The 19,137-nt window shown below is 39.0% G+C and overlaps 1 protein-coding gene and 1 non-coding gene across 2 annotated transcripts; both read left to right on the forward strand.

Moving 5' to 3' along the window:
• Nucleotides 1-407: 407 nt before the first annotated feature.
• On the forward strand, nt 408-1,473 carry LOC114510372 (olfactory receptor 14K1-like). Its single transcript, XM_028528989.2, has one exon. The coding sequence runs from the start codon at nt 427-429 to the stop codon at nt 1,375-1,377; it is 951 nt and encodes a 316-aa protein (XP_028384790.1). The 5' UTR covers nt 408-426; the 3' UTR covers nt 1,378-1,473.
• A 4,567-nt stretch (nt 1,474-6,040) lies between these two features.
• On the forward strand, nt 6,041-6,147 carry LOC114510521. Its single transcript, XR_003685683.1, has one exon. It is a non-coding gene; the product is annotated as a U6 spliceosomal RNA (small nuclear RNA).
• The last annotated feature ends 12,990 nt before the right edge of the window (nt 6,148-19,137 follow it).

Genomic DNA, 19,137 nt, shown 5'->3' on the forward strand with positions numbered 1-19,137 from the left:
GTTTTGTCCCCAGTGGGGGTGCATGGGATCAATGTTTCTGTCCCTCTCACTCCTTCCTCTCCCTCTAAAACTCAAGAAACATGTCCTTGGGTGAGGATGAAAAAACAGAAATTATACTTTGTCATAATCACATAGTCAGTGCTGCAATTCCCATTAGAAATAAACTTATTCAAAATAATTTCTAAGTAATTAGGGAGTTCTTCTTTGACAACAAATTTAACTCCAGTTATATTGGAATGTTATCTCCATGGTTGTTTTCATACCCAATCAACAATAAATATGAATATTTTTGTATTTTTAAACTTTTATCTAACCCATGATGCTAATGTGTACAATGTTTTAAAACTAAAGAAGCAAGTGAATTTTATTTGTTATACTAACATAACTATTTTTCTTGACAGAACAGGTGGCATATGATCGTAAAACATGATGAATCAAACCCTGGTGACAGAATTCTCGTTTGTGAGATGGACTGAGAGTCGGGTGCTGTCGAGGCTTCACACTGCATTCTTCTCACTGTTCTACCTCATGGCCATGTGGGAGAATGTCATCATCATTTTCCTCACAGTTCTTGACCATCACCTCCACACCCCAATGTACTTCTTCCTCAGGCATCTGTCCTTCTTAGATCTTTGTCTCATTTCTGCCACAGTCCCCAAGTCCATTCTCAACTCCATCACCTTCACTGACTCCATCTCTTTCCTGGGGTGTGCAGTACAGCTCTTCCTGGTGGTGCTGATGGCTGGGTCAGAGATCGGCATCCTCACAGCGATGTCCTATGACCGCTACATTGCCATCTGCCGCCCTCTGCATTATGAAGCCATCATGAGCAAAGGAACCTCTGTTCTTTTGATGGCTGTGTCCTGGCTCAATGGAGGGGCCTTGGGCATCTTGTACTCAACTGGGACATTCTCTCTGAAATTTTGTGGGTCCAATAAGATACAGCAGTTCTTCTGTGATGTCCCTGCCCTACTGAAGCTCACGTGCTCAGAACAGCATGTGACTATTCATGTAAGCGTGGCCATCGGTGTCTGTTATGCATTTTCATGTTTAGTTTGCATCGTGGTCTCCTATATGTGTATTTTCTCCACTGTGCTGAAGATCCCGACCAGGCAGAGACAGTCCAAAGCCTTTTCCACCTGCCTGCCTCACCTCCTTGTTGTGAGCATGTTCCTTCTGACAGGCGCTGTTGCTTATTTAAAACCAGCATCCGACAAGCCCTCCCTTCTAGACTTGCTGGTATCTACCTTCTATTCTGTGGCACCCCCAACCTTGAACCCTGTGATCTACTGTCTGAGGAATAAGGACATTAAAGCGGCTCTAGGAAAAGTCCTGTGGATTGATAGAAATAGGAAAAAAGTTGCAGGTAGAAAGTAGAATTTCTTGTTGTTCCATGATGAACTAGGTATTTGAAATTGTTAGCACTAGAGATAAATATACCACAGAGATTTGTCGGTGTTAAACTCAGGCTGTCAGTTTGAATAGGAAGGAAGTTTTTATTTATTTATTTATTTTTATTTTTTAATTTTTTAAAAGATTTTATTTATTTTTAGAGAGGGAAGGGAGGGAAAAAGAGAGAGAGAGAGAAAAACATCAATGTGCAGTTGCTGGGGTTCATGGCCTGCAACCCAGGCATGTGCCCTGACTGGGAATCGAACCTGCGATGCTTTAGTTTGCAGCCCGCGCTCAATCCACTGAGCTACGCCAGCCAGGGCTGGAAGGAAGTTTTTTCCTTAGACTCTTTCACTTAGTTACACAGAAACTATGGAGCTTTTCTTCTCATAGCTTTGAGGATTTTGACTCTTGTCTGAGCTCCATATATGTGAGATTTGTACAAGTTTCTTATTCCTCCAACACTATTATGTTCCCTGGCATTTTCTCCATTTAGCAAATGTTTTAATAGCCTAGATTTTGCTTCTATGTTTTATTTATTTAACCTTCTTTGAAATTCTCACCTAAAGATATGTTTTTAATTGATATTTTTTAGAGAGAGAGGAAGGGGAGAGAGAGAAGCATGGATCTGTTGTCTCCCATATATGCCTGATAGGGATCGAACCTGCAACCTTTTGGTGCATAGGATGAAGATGACACTCCAACCAACTGAGCCACTCAGCCAGGGCTTAACTTTCTTGATAGACTCTGATTTTCATTATTTGATGAAAATTATGAATTTAAAACAATGATTTTAACTTTGCAGTTTAAAAACATATGTACATATTCAATTTTCTCATATGCTCCACTTATTTGAGAATGCATATTTGATTATTAATTTTACATGGTTACTCACATACTTAAGAAGATGGTTCTTTCACATATTTGTTTGTTGTGATACAAGTCATGTTACTTTGGACTCAGATATTTTCCTGTTTGTTAAAACTTCCTTCCATCTAATGTGTTGGTTCCTGACATTGGGCTAATTGTTTTTATAGTGCACTATGATCCATGAGAGATGATCGCCTGACAACTGCTTTTCTTACTGTGATAAATCCCACATCCTGCTTTTTCCAGATTTAATTATAAGATTTCCAATATCCTAAGTATTCTAAGTTATTTTCCACTTTTTTTTCCTGCAGAAACACCCTGTTACTTTTATTTTCCTGCTCACTGCTTCCTCCACACACTCCCTTAATTGTGTAAGATAGAAATGAGTGTTTGTTGGCCATCTTCACTGTGTCAGACACTTCGATGGACACGCTGCTAATGCTTCCAGCCAATGAGACGTGACATGAGTGCAGTGAAACAGGTGACACAGCTGAGGCTGAGGAAAGGTGGTTGGCATGTTTTCAGTTTTATGATATATATATATGATATATATATATATACATATATATGTATATATACATATACACACACATATATATATGTATATGATATATACATATATATATAAAACTTCTTGCCTTTAGAAATACCTTTCAAGTTCTGTAGGCTCATTATAGTGTTTCTGAAACTTTGTTCATACCACCCTCCTCATGAAATCCTCTACTTATCCAAATTATATCTCCAAGTGTAGATTAAGTAGAGTCTGGCTACATGGAGCTATAAAAGCACTCATTTACACATTTACCAGTCTCTAACACCTGGCACATAGTTGATGGAAAGCATTAAAATATATCTCCTAGTGAGCCTCATGTATAAATAAATTAGACAGAAAATAAACTGTAGATCTCTTCTAATAAGCAAATGGATGTGATGCCCATGTGAAAAGTCCATTCCCAGAGTCTGATGGATCTTCATGGTTTAGGTCTCAGTGCTGAGCAAACAACAGCTCTGTCACAACTGCTCCTTCAACACACCCCTCATCTGGAGCAGTTCAGTTCAAATGCACCACAATCTCACCATGCCTTTTCCAGAAATACACATTACATTGAGTGAGTATATCAATTTTCAAGTGAATTCCTATTACAGAGGCACTGAAATATTACAAAAAAAAAGTTTATTTCACAATTAAGGACATGGAATAATGACCACATTTTAGGAGGAATCACAAAGAGTAGAAATACACACTTTGTGTGGTATCAGAGACTGTAGCCCCTTGCAAGCAAGGCCTTGAAAGAGGCCTGTAAGTCTGGACTGGAATGTCAGGAATGCTTGAGGCAAAAGAATGCACTGTACCCCTTGAGGCTTGCTCTGCTCTGTATGGCCCTGTTGCCATGAATCAGATATCTAAGTCCAAAAGCAGGAGTGAACATCCTCATGCTCATCTCATGAACCACACCTGGTGTCAGCATGTCTAACAGAGCCTCACCTGAGGCAGATCTCTATGTTCCTTCCATTGTTATCCATAGATACTATCTGTTTACTGTAACTATGGCCTGTAGACACTGATTAATGAGCTTTGGAAGCACACTGTATACCCCTGCACATACTGATCCCAATAAAAGCCATTTCAAAGAAAGGCTCAGGGCATTCTCCACTAGAGGGAATCACCACCCCCTTTCCTGCCGGAACAAGAGATTGTGTCCGGGACAACTCATTCGCATCCGTGGCCGAGAGTGCTCCATTGGACAGGGTTTCCCACATACAACCAAAGTTTGGAGCAGGGTGAGAAGTAGTACAAAGAAGTAGAACTGAGATGATTTCTCATGTTCTACACTGAGAGGAAAGAACTGTGATAAGTCATGGGCCTTTGGTGACACAGGTGACAGTAAAGAGCATATCACTTTGATGGTTGTGCTATGAAATCTTTCTCCATCCTCATGGTCCTCATTTACTTCATGGAACTTTCATTACAATATACTTGCAGACAGTAGATGGAGATTCAGCACAGCCAATGAGAACCCTGCAAACTTATACTCATTTCTGTCTTGCCCTCCCACTCCTTTTTTTCCCAAAACATTACCACCACAGTGACGATTCAGATGAGCATGAATGGAACTAGGATTTCCACCTCAGTTCAAAAATAGCCCTTTATATCTGGAGGAAGAAATTGGTTTGCTTGTAATTTGAAACAAAACATGTATGTTACTTTTCGAAAGCTTAAAAATTTTTTATGGGCTTATGGAAGAGTCTGAATTTAGTATGGTGTAAACATTTATTATTTTTGACATATTAAAATATTTATTTCAAAGACCCCCACAAGTAGGCAATTGAATCAAATATCCAGTGCTGGCCATTTCATTGCTGTCCAAGAAATGTGGGCTTCCATGGCCTGTAGGTAAAATGCCAGAGGCAATCAGTAGATAATACTGATAAATTAAGAACATTACAAGTATTTGCCATTTCAGTCAACAAATTTGAAAAACTCATATGGAGAGATAATGATTTGGAACAGGATAGCTGGAAAAGCATACAAGTGAAAAGGACAAGGAAGACACATAAAAATGCACAAAAGTTAAAAAATTCTTTGTAGAGTGAAAGGAGGTTATTAAATTAGAGGTAGAAATTCTGTCACCAGACATACGCTTTAATGACATCTAGACCTGTACTCTCAAACATGGATATATAGAATTTTTACATAGATTGGCACAGAAAAAAAAGTTGTGTGTGCATCAGTGGTTGGTTTCTCCGTAATTTACCTTCTCCCTGATCCTGACCACCATTCCCCTCCACACAACAAGCCTCCTCACTTTTCCTTGAGGAAAAATCCTAAAGTGTCCTATGCCAATGAAAACTGAACAATCCAGATAGATGAAGCAAATTTTAACAAGTGTGGACCTTTCTTTGGTTTGACATGTGCTGAAAGGATGCATGCAGCTTTGGGTGGTTGCCAGCCATAAAACTGAAGACCACTAAGTCACCTGCCCAAACAGGTGTGGTACCAACAGATGCTCTCTAGCAGGCTGATAGACTGAAGGCTGGATCTGGCTTCCTTGGAACCTGAAGCTGCACTCCTCTCTTCATGTCATAACCCTCCAGGGTTCTCTGATGTCATCCTACATGCCCACTCCCTCCATGCAGCCGGCATCTTCTTCAATTCTTTTTTCCATGCATTATTATGACCACTCTTTTCTATTGGTCTAATTTCTTTTGTCACAAAAACTAATCTCTGACTCATAAAATATTTTGACTTTACCTGCTTTTATTTCTGAAATATGCTTAAAGAGGTCACTTTGAAGAATACAGGCTGACAATGATTGTTTCTCTCTGCATCCCCCCATGACCATCCTACATCACTATACATCTGTGATTGACAAAGAGAAGGTTTTAGGATAAGTAATGCAGAAACAAAAACAATAAATTTATATCAATAATTATCTCATATACAATAAATCAATAAATAAACGGTCTGTGGCATGAAATAAAAAACTGAAGGCTGCCCTGGCTGGTATGGCTCAGTGGATTGAGTCCTGGCTTGAAAACCAAAGGGTTGCCAGTTTGACTCCCAGTCAGGGCACATGCCTTGGTTGCAGGCCAGGTCCCCAGTAGGGGGTGCTTGAGGGGCAACCACACATTGATCTTTCTCTTCCTCTCTATTTCTCTCCCTTTCCCTCTCTCTAAAAATAAAAAAAATTAAGATATTTTAAAAAACACTGAAGACTTTCTGTGAGTTACAAGTCTTTGGGTATTTTTTCTTCATTTTTAAGAGTTACATAGAGCAGTGCTCGCTTTGGCAGCACATATACTAAAACTGGAACAATACAGAGAAGATTAGCATGGCCCCTGCACAAGGATGGCATGCAAATTCATGAAGTGTTCCATATTTTTGAATGAAGAAGGATTAAGAGAAATGCAAGACAATATGAAACATAATAATATCTATATAATAGGGATACTAGAAGGAGAAGAAGAAGAGCAAGGGATAGAAAACCTATTTGAAAAAGTAATGATGGAAAACTTCCCTAATTTGATGAGAGAAAAAGTCACACAAATCCAGGAAACCCAGAGAGTCCCAATCAAGAGGAACACAAAGAGGCCCACCTCAAGACACATCATAATTAAAATGCCAAAATTTCAAGACAAAGAGAGAATATTAAAGGCAGCAAGGGAGAAATAGGAAGTAACATACAAGGGAGCCCCAATAAGGCTAGCAGCTGACTTCTCAATGGAAACGCTCCAAGCCAGAAGAGAATGGAAAGAGATATTCCAAGTAATGAGAACCAGAGGTCTTCAACCAAGGCTACTTTACCCAGCAAGGCTCTCAGTCAAGACAGAAGGCCAAATAAGAAGCTTCCCAGACAAAAGAAGTCTAAAAGAATGTACCTCCACCAAACCAGCTCTTCAAGAGATGCTAAAGGGACTGCTTTAAGGAAAGGAAGGAAAAGGGGAGAGAGAGGGAGAGAGAGAGAGAGAGAGAGAGACGGGAATACAGGTATGTAAAGGGCAATGAATAAGTACCTATCAATAATAACCTTAAATGTAAATGGATTAAATGCTCCAATCAAAAGACATAGAATAGCTGAATGGATAAGAAAGCATGACCCACACATATGCTGCCTACAAGAGACCCACCTGAGAACAAAAGACCTACACAGGCTGAAAGTGAAGGGCTGGAAACAAATCTTCCAAGCAAAGGGACAGGGAAAAAAAAAGCCGGGGTAGCAATACTCATATCAGACAAAATAGACTTCCAAAAAAGAACCATAAAGAGAGACCCAGAAAGTCACTTTATAATACTCAAGGGAAGAATCCACCAAGAAGACATACACATTGTAAATATATATATGCACCCAACATAGGAGCACTCAAATACATAAGGAAAATCTTAGAGGACTTCAAGAAAGATATGGACAGCAACACAATTATAGTGGGGGATTTTAACACCCCACTGTCAAAAATGGACAGATCTTCCGAACAAAATATCAACAAAGATATTGTGGCATTGAACAATACCCTAGAGGAAATGGACTTAACTGATATATACAGAGCCCTCTATCCCAAAGAAGCTAAATCCACATTCTTTTCAAATACACATGGAACATTTTCAAAGACAGACCACATGAGAGGACACAAAACAAGACTCAACAAATTCAAGAAAATTGAAATCATACCAAGCATTTTATTGGATCACAAGGGACTGAAACTAGAAACCAACCCCAAGGAAAAAACTAAAACACTCAAAAATCATGGAGATTAAATAGCATGCTATTAAACAATGAATGGTTTAAGAAAGAATGAAATTAGGGAAGAAATCAAAAAGTTTCTGGGAACAAATGAAAATGAACTCACAACAACCCAAAACTTATGGGACACAGCAAAGGCAGTCTTGAGAAGGAAGTTCATAGAGATACAGGCCTACCTAAAAAGGATAGAAACATTTCAAGCAAACAACCTAACCCTATGTCTACAAGAACTTGAGGAACAACAATAAAGATAGCCCAGAGTAAGTAGAAGGAAGGAAATAACCAAGATCAGGGCAGAACTAAATGACATAGAGACTAAAAGCACAATTCTAAGGATCAATGAATCCAGGAGCTGGTTCTTTGAAAAGATAAACAAAATTGACAAGCCTTTAAGCAGACTCATCAAGAAAAAAAGAGAGAAGACCCAAATAACCACAATCAGAAATGAAAGAGTAGAGATTACAACTGATACCACAGAAATACAAAGGATTGTAAGAAATCACTAAAAAGAACTGTACACCAAGAAATTTGAAAACCTAGCTGAAATGGACAAATTTCTAGAAAAATATAATCTTCCAAAACTCAATGAAGAAGAAGCAGAAAGCCTGAACAGACCAATAACAGCAAATAAAATTGAAGCAGTAATAAAAAAAACTCCCGACACACAAAAGCCCTGGACTGCATGGTTTCACAGGAGAATTCTACAAAGCATTTAAGGACAAGCTAACCCCTATCCTTCACAAACTATTCCAAAAAATCCAAAAAGATGGAAGCATCCCAAAGTCTTTTTATGAGGCTAGCATCATCTTAATCCCAAAACCAGACAAAGACACAACAAAGAAAGAAAACTTAAGGCCAATATTGCTGATGAACATAGATGCTAAAATCCTCAACAAAATATTGGCAAACCACATCCAACAATACACTAAAAAGATCATACACCATGACCAAGTAGGATTCATCCCAGGGATACAAGGATGGTACAATATTCGCAAATCAGTAAATGTAATACATCACATAAACAAAATCAAAGACAAAAATCACATGATCATATCAATAGATACAGAAAGAGCATTCGATAAGGTACAGCACCCATTTATGATAAAAACACTCAGCAAAGTGGGAATAGAGGGAGCATTCCTCAACATAATAAAGGCCATATATGAGAGACCTATAGCCAACATCATACTCAATGGGCAAAAACTAAAAACTTTTCCACTAAGATCAGGAACAAGACAAGGCTGTCTACTTTCACCACTTCTATTCAATATAGTATTGGAAGTTTTAGCCACAGTGATCAGACAAGAAAAGGAAACAAAAGGCATCCAAATAGGAAAGAAGGAAGCAAAATTGTCATTGCTGGTAGATGACATGATAGTGTACATAGAAAATCCTATAGGTTCCACAAAAAAACTGCTCAATCTAATAAATGAATTTGGCAAAACTGCAGGATACAAAGTCAATATCCAGAAATCAAAGGCATTTTTGTACACCAACAATGAAACAGCAGAAGCAGAAATCAAGAAAAAAATACCATTCAATATAGCAAAAAGAAAAATAAAATACCTAGGAATAAACCTAACCAAAGAAGTAAAAGGCCTGCATCAGAAAACTACATAACACGGAAGAAAGAAATCAAGGAAGACACAAACGAATGGAAACATATAGTGTTCATGGATTGCAAGAATTAACACATCAAAATGTCCATAACTACCCAAAGCAATTTACACATTTAATGCAATACCTATTAAAGTACCAATGGCATATTTCACAGACATAGAACAAACACTTCAAAAATTTATATGGAACCATAAATGACCCAAAATAGCTGCTGCAATTTTGAGAAAGAAGAGTAAAGTAGGAAGGATCACAATACCTGATACTAAACTGTATTACAAGGTCACTGTAATCAAAACAGCCTGCTACTGGCATAAAAACAGGCACATGGACCAATGGAACACAACAGAGAGCCCAGAAATAAACCCAAGTCTCTATGGTCAATTAATATTTGACAAAGGGGGCAGCAACGTAAAATGGAGTAAAAATAGCCTCTTCAACAAATGGTGTTGGGAGAATTGGACAGCCACGTGCAAAAAAATGAAGCTCGAGCCCCAACTTACACAATACACAAAAATAAACTCAAGGTGGCCCTGGCTGGTGTAGCTCAGTGGATTGAGTGTAGGCTGCGAACCAAAGTATCATAGGTTCAATTCCCAGCCAGGGTACATGCCTGGGTTGCAGGCCATAACCCCCAGCAAACACACATTGATGTTTCTCTCTCTCTCTTTCTTTCTCTCTCTCCCCCTTCCCTCTCTAAAAATAAATGAATAAAATCTTTAAAAAAGTTTTAAAAAATAAACTCAAGGTGGATAAAAGATTTAAATATAAACTGTGACACCATTAAAATCCTAGAGGAGAACATAGGCAGGAAAATCTCATATATTTCACGCAGCAACATTTTTAATGACATGTCCCCTAGAGCAAGGGACATAAAGGAAAGAATAAATAAATGGGATCTCATCAAAATAAAAAGCTTTTGCATGGCTAAAGAAAACAGTATTAAAATAAAAAGAGAACCAACTGTATGGGAAAACATATTTGCCAATGATACCTCAGACAAGGGTTTAATCTCCAAAATACATAAAGAACTTACACAACTCCACTCTAAGAAGACAAGCAACCCAATTAAAAAATGGGCAAAGGACTTGAACAGACTCTTCTCCAAGGAGGACATACAGAGGATCCAGAGACACATGAAAAGATGCTCAATATCACTAGCTATGAGAGATGCAAATTAAAACCACAATGAGACACCACTTCACACCAGTCAGAATGGCCATCATAAACAAAGCAACAAACAACAAGTGTTGGAGAGGTTGTGGAGAAAAGGGAACCCTAGTGCACTGTTGGTGGGACTGTAGACTGGTACAACCATTATGGAAAGCAGTATGGAACTTCCTCAGAAAACTAAAAATGGATCTACCTTTTGACCCAGCAGTGTAATTGCTGGGTCTTATGATTATATCATAAGAACCCTGAAACACCAATCCAAAAGAACCTATGCACCCCAATGTTCATAGCAGTACAATTTACAATAGCCAAGCGCTGGAAGCATCCTAGGTGCCCATCAGTAAATGAATGGATCAAAAAATTATGGTACATTTATGTTGAAGAAAAAAAAATTATGGTACATTTACACAATGGAATTCTATGAAGCAGAAAGAAAGACGGAGCTCCTATCCTTTGCAACAGCATGGATGGAGCTGGAAAGCATTATGCTAAGTGAAATAAGCCAAACAGTGAAAGACAAATACCATATGATCTCACCTTTAACAGGAACATAAACAATAAAACAAACAAGCAAAATATAGCCAAAGACACTGAAATAAAGAACAGGCTGACAGTGACCAGAGGGGAGAGGGGAGGGAATTTCAGGGGAGAATGGGAAGGGTTTACAGGAACAAATATAAAGGACACACAGACAAAAACTAGGGGAGGTGGAAATGGGAGGGAGGTGGAGCAGGATGGGTGGGTGGGCTGGGATGGGAGTAAAGGACAGAAAACTGTACTTGAAAAGAGAAAATTAAAAAAAAGAGTTACATAGAGCATATACTATATATAGCCATTCATTTGCATAAATAATGCAAAACTTTTTATGGCTCCTCTGAATGACACATATGTCTGTATATGCATATGCATTTATATATGTTATTATGCATGGATACATATTCATAAGTGGAAATATAGATAAAGAGATCACGTAAAATTTTACTTACATAATCTTTCATCTTGAAAAGAATGAAGAGAAATGATTGCATAGGAGATTAACTTCTTAAAAACAGTCACTTGAATAACTTGTAATAACACATTCTGTTAAGGCAAAGAGGAGAATTTGAAGATCGTGGTAAATATGACCTAGATCATAAAACTCTAAACTGACTGGACAGGTGACTTATCAGAATGATAGTTTGAACTAGAGTCCAGTGGGTGTGATGGCAATCCAGATTAATTAAATATGCATTGAATGTGAAGAGGTCTAACTGGGTGATGTTTTATAAGACATGAGATATTTCTGTGAGTATGTTCCGTATGTATGAACTGCTGGATTGTTTCCACTTTGGGACAGTTAAAGATACTGACACTCCTGTTGCAAATGCACATTGGTCTTTTTTAAAACTTAGGTGTAATTAACATACACCATATTGGTTTCAGGCATACAACATAATGATTTGATATTTGCATATGTTTTGAAATGATTGCCATAAGTCTAATTAAGATCTATCACCACATAGAATTTTTTTTCTTCTCATAAGGGAATTTAAGGTCTACTGACTCTTAGCAATTTTTATATTTATTTGTGTTTTTTTACACTATTACAGATGTCCCCCATTTCCCTCACTTTGCCCTCCTCCACAGAGCCTCCACCCTCCACCGGGCCTTCACCACATTGTTTTCTGTGTCTATGGGATATGCATATATGTTCTTGGGCTAATTTCTTCTAGTCCCCTCCCCACTGCCTCTCCCTTCTGAGATGTCATTCTGTTCCATGTATTCATGCCTCTGGTTCTATTTTGTTTGTCGGTTTATTTTGTTCACTATATTCCACATATAAGTGAGATCATATGCTATTTGTCTTACTCTGACTGGCTTATTTCACTTAGCACACCATTCTCCAGGTCCATTAAAGACTTAAATATAAGTTGCAAAATCATAAAAATCCTAGAAGAAAGCACAGGCAGTAAAATTTCAGTCACCTTGCATGGCAATATTTTTTGCCGATACATCTCCTAGGGTAAGGGAAACAAAAGAAATAATAAACCATTGAAACTACTTCAAATTAAAAATGCTTCTGCACAGCAAAAGAAATCATCGACAAAATAAGAAGGGAACCCAATTATATGGGAGAACATATTCACCAATGATACATTTGATAAGCAGTTAATTTGCAAAATATATAAAGGACTTACACAATTCAACACCAGGAAGACAAACAATCCAATTAAAAAATGGGCAAAGGGACTTCTGGCCAAGATGGAGGCATAGGTAGGCACACTGTGCCTCCTCGCACAACCAAAAGAAGGACAACAATAAATTTAAAAAACAAAAACAACCAAAACTGATAGAAAATTGAAGTGTATGGAAGTCCAACAACTAAGGAGTTAAAGAAGAAACATCCATTCAGATGGTAGGGGGGGCAGAGACGGGTGGAGAGGACTCACCGGAAGGCAGCAGCTGGCGGGTAAGGCGAGGCAGCAGATTGCAGACTGGACAGCCCCACATTTGTGTGCAGATTAACTGGAAGGAACAACTGGGGAGCAAGACAGTCCCACAACCCAGGGTTCCAGAGGGAAAATAATGCCTCAAACCTCTGATTGAAAACACCTGTGGGGGTTGAGGCACCCGCAGGAGAAACTCCCAGCCTCACAAGGGAGTTGGTTGGAGACCCACAGGGTCCTAAAATGTACACAAACCCACTCACCCAGGAATCAGCACCAGAAGGGCCCACTTTGCTTGTGGGTAGCAGGGGAAGTGACTGAAATCTGTGGAGAGTGGAACAAGCAGCATTGTTTGCTCTCAGACCCTCTCCTACGTACGGTGTCACAACGTGGCAACCTGAGTTGCCCCGCCCTGGTGAAAACCTAAGTCTCCACCACCCCTTAACTATGTAACAGGCCTGCTGAGACAACAACAAAATGGCCCAAATGAAAGATCAGATCAAAGCTCCAGAAAAAATACAAGTAAGTGACGAAGAGGTAGTCAACCTATCAGATGCACAATTCAGTGATGGGAAGGAAACTGGGACTGAAATCAATGGTGTGGACCAGAAGAAAGAAATATTCAACCAGAACAGAATGAAGAAACAAGAATTTAAAAAAAAAATGAGAGGCTTAGGAACCTGCAGGACATCTTTAAACATTCCAACATCCGAATCATCAGGGCACCAAAGGAGTAGAGGAAGACCAAGAAATTGAAAACTTATTTGAACAAATAATGAAGGAGAACTTCCCCAATCTGGTGAAGGAAATAGACTTTCAGGAAGTCCAGGAAGCTCAGAGAGTCCCAAAGAAGTTGGACTCAAGGAGGAACACACCAAGGCACATCATAATTACATTACCCAAGATTAAAGAGGAGAGAATCTTAAAAGTAGGAAGAGAAAAGGAAACAGTTACCTACAAAGGAGTTCCCATTAGACTGTCAGCTGATTTCTCAAAAGAAACCTTAGAGGCCAGAAGAGGCTAGAAAGAAGTATTCCAAGTCATGAAAGGCAAGGACCTACATCCCAGATGACTCTATTCAGCAAAGCTACCATTTAGAATGGAAGGATAGATAAAAGTGCTTCCCAGATAATGTCAAGTTAAAGGAGTTCATCATCACCCAGCCCTTATTATATGAAATGTTAAAGAGGCTTATCTAAGAAAAAAAGATAAAAAATATGAAGAGTAAAATTACAACAAACTCATTTAACCGAATTAACAACCACACAGCTATTAACAATCAAATCTAAAACAAAAACAAATACAAAAACAAAGGAAACAACTAGAACAGGAACAGAATCACAGAAATGGAAGTCACATGGAGGGTTATCAGTGGGGGAATGAGTGGGGAGAGAGGGGGAAAAGGTACAGAGAATAAGTAGCATAAATGGTAGGTAGAAGATAGACGGGGGGCGGGGGGGGGGTTAAGAATAGTATAGGAAAGGTAAGAGCCAAAGAACATATATATGACCCATGGACATCAACTAAGCCAGGGGGGTGTAATGTGGGTGGGAGGGGTGTGCAGGGAGGAGGGAAATAAAGGGGGGGAAATGGGACAACTGTAGTAGCATAATCAATAAAATATATTAATAAAAAATTAAAAACGGGCAAAGGACTTGAATAGACACTTCTCTGAAGAGGACATACAGATGGCCCATAGACATGTGAAAAAATACTTATCACTAATCACCCATGTAGTATTCCATTGTGTAAATGTACTACAGGTTTTTCAATTCATCTACCGATGGGCACTTGGGTTAGATTTTGGCTACTGTAAATAATGCTGCTAGGAACATAGGGGTGCATACATTCTTTTGAAATGTTGTTTCAGATTCTTAGGATATATTCCCAAAAGTGAAACTGCTGGGTCAAAGGGAAGTTACATTTTTAATTTTTTGAGGAAACTCCATACTGTTTTCCACAATGGCTGCAGCACTCTACACTTGACTGCTTATGGGATGTATCATTGGAGAGTATCTTCTGTCTACTTCTGGGTATATACCCGAAGAAGCCCAAAACATTAATTCAGAAGAATATGTGCACCCCTATGTTCACTGCAGCATTCTTTACAATAGCTAAGATATGGAAGCAGCCCAAGTGCCCATGGATAGATAAGTGAATAAAAATGTTGTGGTGCGTGCATACAATGAAATATGAATCACTTATAAAAAATGAAATCTTACGATTTGCAACAACATGGATGGACCTAGAGGGTACTGAGTGAAATAAGTCAGAGAAAGACAAGTACCGCATGATTGAATGTGGACTCTAAAGAACAAAATAAATGAACAACAGTAACAGAAGCATAAGGGGCATTGTGGGCTGGGTGGAGAAGATGGAAGGGTTAAGTACAAAGTGGTAGTTACAAAATAATTATGCAAATGTGAAGTACAGTACAGGGAATATAATCAATAATATTTTAATAACTGTGTACCATGCCAGATGGGTACTTTACACATCAGGGGGACTACTCTGTAAACTACACGATTGTCTAACCAATATGCTATACATGTAGAACTAATATAAAATAGTAATGTGAACTATAAATGAAAAATAAAGTTTAAAAGTTATGAAAAACAATAGGCAAGGAGATAAACAAAATGTGGTATATACATGCAATTAAATATTATTAGCCTTAAAAAGGAATTCTGATACATGCTACAACATCGACGAACCCTAGAAACACCATCCTCAGTGAAATAAGCCACACGCAAAAGGACATATACTGTATGATTCCATATATATGAGGTTAACTAGGAATAGTTAAGTTTATAGATACAGAGAGTGTAATGGCGGTCACCACGGCCTGAAGGGAGGGGTAATGGATATTGTTTGATGGGTAAAGAGTTTCAGTTTGGGTTGATGAAAAATTCTGAAGATGGGTACTGGTGATGGTTGTAAAACAATATAATTGTATTTAGTGCCACTGAACTGGACACTTAAGGATGGTTAAGATATTAAACTTTGTTACATATATATTAGTATGATAAAAGAGTTCTAGAAAAATGTGCATGGGACTGACTGGGTGCCATTCAAACCCAAATATACACATGGAGACACCAAGAAATTGGAGTCTTGTTGGCCAGTGGGCAAGCCATTGTCTTCCCCCTACTCAGACAGAAGGGAGAACTTGCTCTGGGCCTCATGCTACCGTGGAGAGTAGCCCTTTGTGGTAAAGATGACACTGGGCATGTCTCACAACGGTTATCCTTTCCTTGCTAGAACCCTGAGGGGGTATTTTTCAGATCACCACCATGTAAATATGAAGGGATTTCAGAGCTAATGGAGATGGAAATGGGAGATCCATTAAAACTATGGCCCCCAAGAATTTCTCACTTTCAAGCTAGTTCTCACTCAACCTTTAGCAATTCAACAAAATTAATGTTTACACATTTGTATTAGGTTATTACTGCAGTGGCTTCTATTCCAGCTAAGCAGATCTTGACTGTCTTCTGGGTGTGCCCATCTCTCCAGATTTCAGGGTTTCTGTGTACCCAGCAACTTCAGTTCTCAAGAAGATAAAAGCCATTGGTTTTCAGCTGTCCAGATTTTTCTCATTGTCAGGAGTGATGACTTCCATGCTGTTTATATGTTGTAGCTAAAACTGGAAGTCCAACCAAGTTTTTGAATGCTGGAGAATTGAAGATTATTCAATGCAAACCAAATCACAAAACCCTTTAACTTAAATGTTTAAATGCTGAATTAGTTACAGCAATATCAACAGAAAGGATATCACATGTCTGTACAGAATTATGCAAAAATTCAAAATATGGGTAGGACCACCAACACATTCCATAAAACCCTCTAGATTTTGTTTCAACTTTGAATAAATGGTTTGGACTTTTGCACATTCATTAAAATTTGCATTTGTATAATTTACCCAAATCAGGGCATTTTGCTCATTAACTCAACTCAATGAGTAAATTTCTGCAAAAAAAAAATGTATATTGTTTCTGATGTTTTATCTGAAAGGGATTTTACTTGCAAGTCTTCTAAGCAAGACTCTTTCATGAGAAAAAGTGCACAAGGAAAAGGAATTTTTTTCTCCATTGGATCACTTACAGCTTGTTTTAAGTTGTAAAAGCATAAGGCACTTTAGAGCTTTAATAATTTCTGTAATAAGTTAACTAACAAGTTTTATCTTATTGCAGTATTTTACCCTAGCACTTTAAAATTCATTTGCAATTTTAGAATTAGAAAATACTCCTGGAGCATTTAAGGAAGAGCTAACCCCTATCCTTCACAGACTAGAAAATACTCCTGGTATATTTGGTGAGTATTCTGTGAAAAGATTTATGGTGATGAAAATGATGGTGATGAGATACAGTATGGACAACAAGTACAACTTCTGCCATGATTATTTTATTTTCATTTACATCTTTTAATCAGAACATTTATAACTTTGTATCTTTATAGTTGAGTTAATCACCTATCTCAGTTTTAATGGTTAATACTCATCTATTCTGATTTATATCAAGTTTCCATATTTTTTGATATTGAATGTTTCATACTGCAGCTTTGAAAGGTCTTTTTTCTCATGTAAACTATTGATTCTATCTGATGTATTAATTTTAGTTATTGTATTCATTTCAGCTTCATCCCTTTTTATGGTTTCTCTGTGTATATTCTCCTTGAAATGATCTGCTGTTCCCCTAAGTTCATTGAGCATCCATATATATCAGTGTTTTGAACTCCACATTTTGTACATTGCTTGCCTTTGCTTAGTCCTTTCTAAAGTTTTGCTTTGTTCATTCATTTGGGACACTCTTGTTTCTCATTTTGGCTGCCTCTCTCTGTTTGTTTCTATGTGTTAGGTAGATCTGCTGTCTCCCAGTCTTGGACCACCCATATAAGGGTGGCCTTATATAGTAGGTGTTTTGTGGGTGGGGTGACCCTGAGGCCATCTTGCTGTGAAGACTGGTCTAGCTGTTGTGCAGCAGCTGACCCCAGGGATCAGAATTCATTTTCGCAGGGCCCTGGTGCCTGCAGAGTTCACACTTAGGATGTTTTCTGTGGCGGTAATTGGGTGGTGCTCTGGTGTGGCCTGAAGCTGTCCATCAGATGTGCTGGCTCTGAGGCCTCATGAGAGAACTTCCTGGGTGCAGACCCAGGTCAGTTGCTGCTTATGTCTGGCCAGGGGCCACCTGGTAGGAGCTACAAAGTGATCTGAGGTTTGTAGCTGCCCATGCTGTGAACAGAGGCCAGCTGCTGCTAATGCCAGTCTTGGGGCCACTTAGCAAGAGGTACTGAGCATGCCAAGGCCAGACACTGCCTGTTTGGGATTTTTGGACCTTTGAGAGATTTTAGGAAAATCCAGAGTGGCACAATGTCAGCAGCTTTTGAGGAACAACCACTGAAAAAGGTTTGGGCTGGTGGGAGGGTTGAGTGTGGTGAAGTCTCAGGGAATCACCCTGGTGGGGAGAGCACTTGTTAGCCAAATGGATGAAGACTCAGTTAGGGCACCTATCTGTGTTTGTGGGGAAGGGTTAACAAAGGAACAGGGGTGTCTTCCAGCACTTCTATCTGGGACAGAACTGGCCTTTTATCCCAACCTTCCAGCCAGACAATTGTTTCCTCCCTTATGTCCTTGGCACCTTTAGGTCTGCTGCACCAGAACTGGAGCTTAGAGCAATTCAGTCCCACAGGCAGTCAGTCTGTGCATGTTCCTTTAACACGAAACTGTTAAGAGGGCCGCAGCAGTCTTCCATCTCACTTGGACAGAGTCCTGGCTGATTTTCACTGCTACATGTTGTGGGCTCTTTCTGGCACTGGCAGCCTAGCCTGGGGGACCTGATGTGAGGCTGGGATCTCTCACTCCTTAGCTCAAAGGTGGTTGTTCTGTGAGTCAGTTGTAATTTTGATGTGGCCATGGAAGGAGGCAAATACAGTATTTACCTACTTGGCCTTCTTCATCCTCCACATTGTTGGCGCAACATTTTCCCTTGCTTAAAACCTTTAATTCCATTAATTTCAGAATAAAATGCAAACTGCTCAGCATGGCAACTAGGTCTTTTATTATGTGGCCTTTGCCTTCTGCTCAACTTTTAACATGTCCTTCTCTTGCTCATTTGTTCCACTTGAGTTTTCACAAAGGTGTCATTACACATGCAGTTTCTCCTTATATGAAATGCTTATCCCCCCCTCTGGAAAGTTATTCTTCTTTCAAACCCTGGCTCAGGTGCCACGCCTCTGGAAAGCATCACCTCACATTTCCAGGTTTGCTGGGCTAGGTTCAATTTCCTCTTTCTTCATTCTGTGCAACCTCCACATTCTTGTATTGCAATATATTGTCCCAAATTACCTATTTGCCTGCTAAAAGTCGTATTTACATACTGTGACATAATAATTTGCTTACTCATCTGCTAGTTCCCCACCACTTC

The sequence above is a fragment of the Phyllostomus discolor genome, chromosome 13, assembly GCF_004126475.2.
Source record: "Phyllostomus discolor isolate MPI-MPIP mPhyDis1 chromosome 13, mPhyDis1.pri.v3, whole genome shotgun sequence".
Taxonomy (NCBI): Eukaryota; Metazoa; Chordata; class Mammalia; order Chiroptera; family Phyllostomidae; genus Phyllostomus; species Phyllostomus discolor.

Excerpts from the sequence above, each read along its gene's own strand:
- LOC114510372 (XM_028528989.2), top strand. The coding sequence starts at position 427 with ATGATGAATCAAACCCTGGTGACAGAATTCTCGTTTGTGAGATGGACT.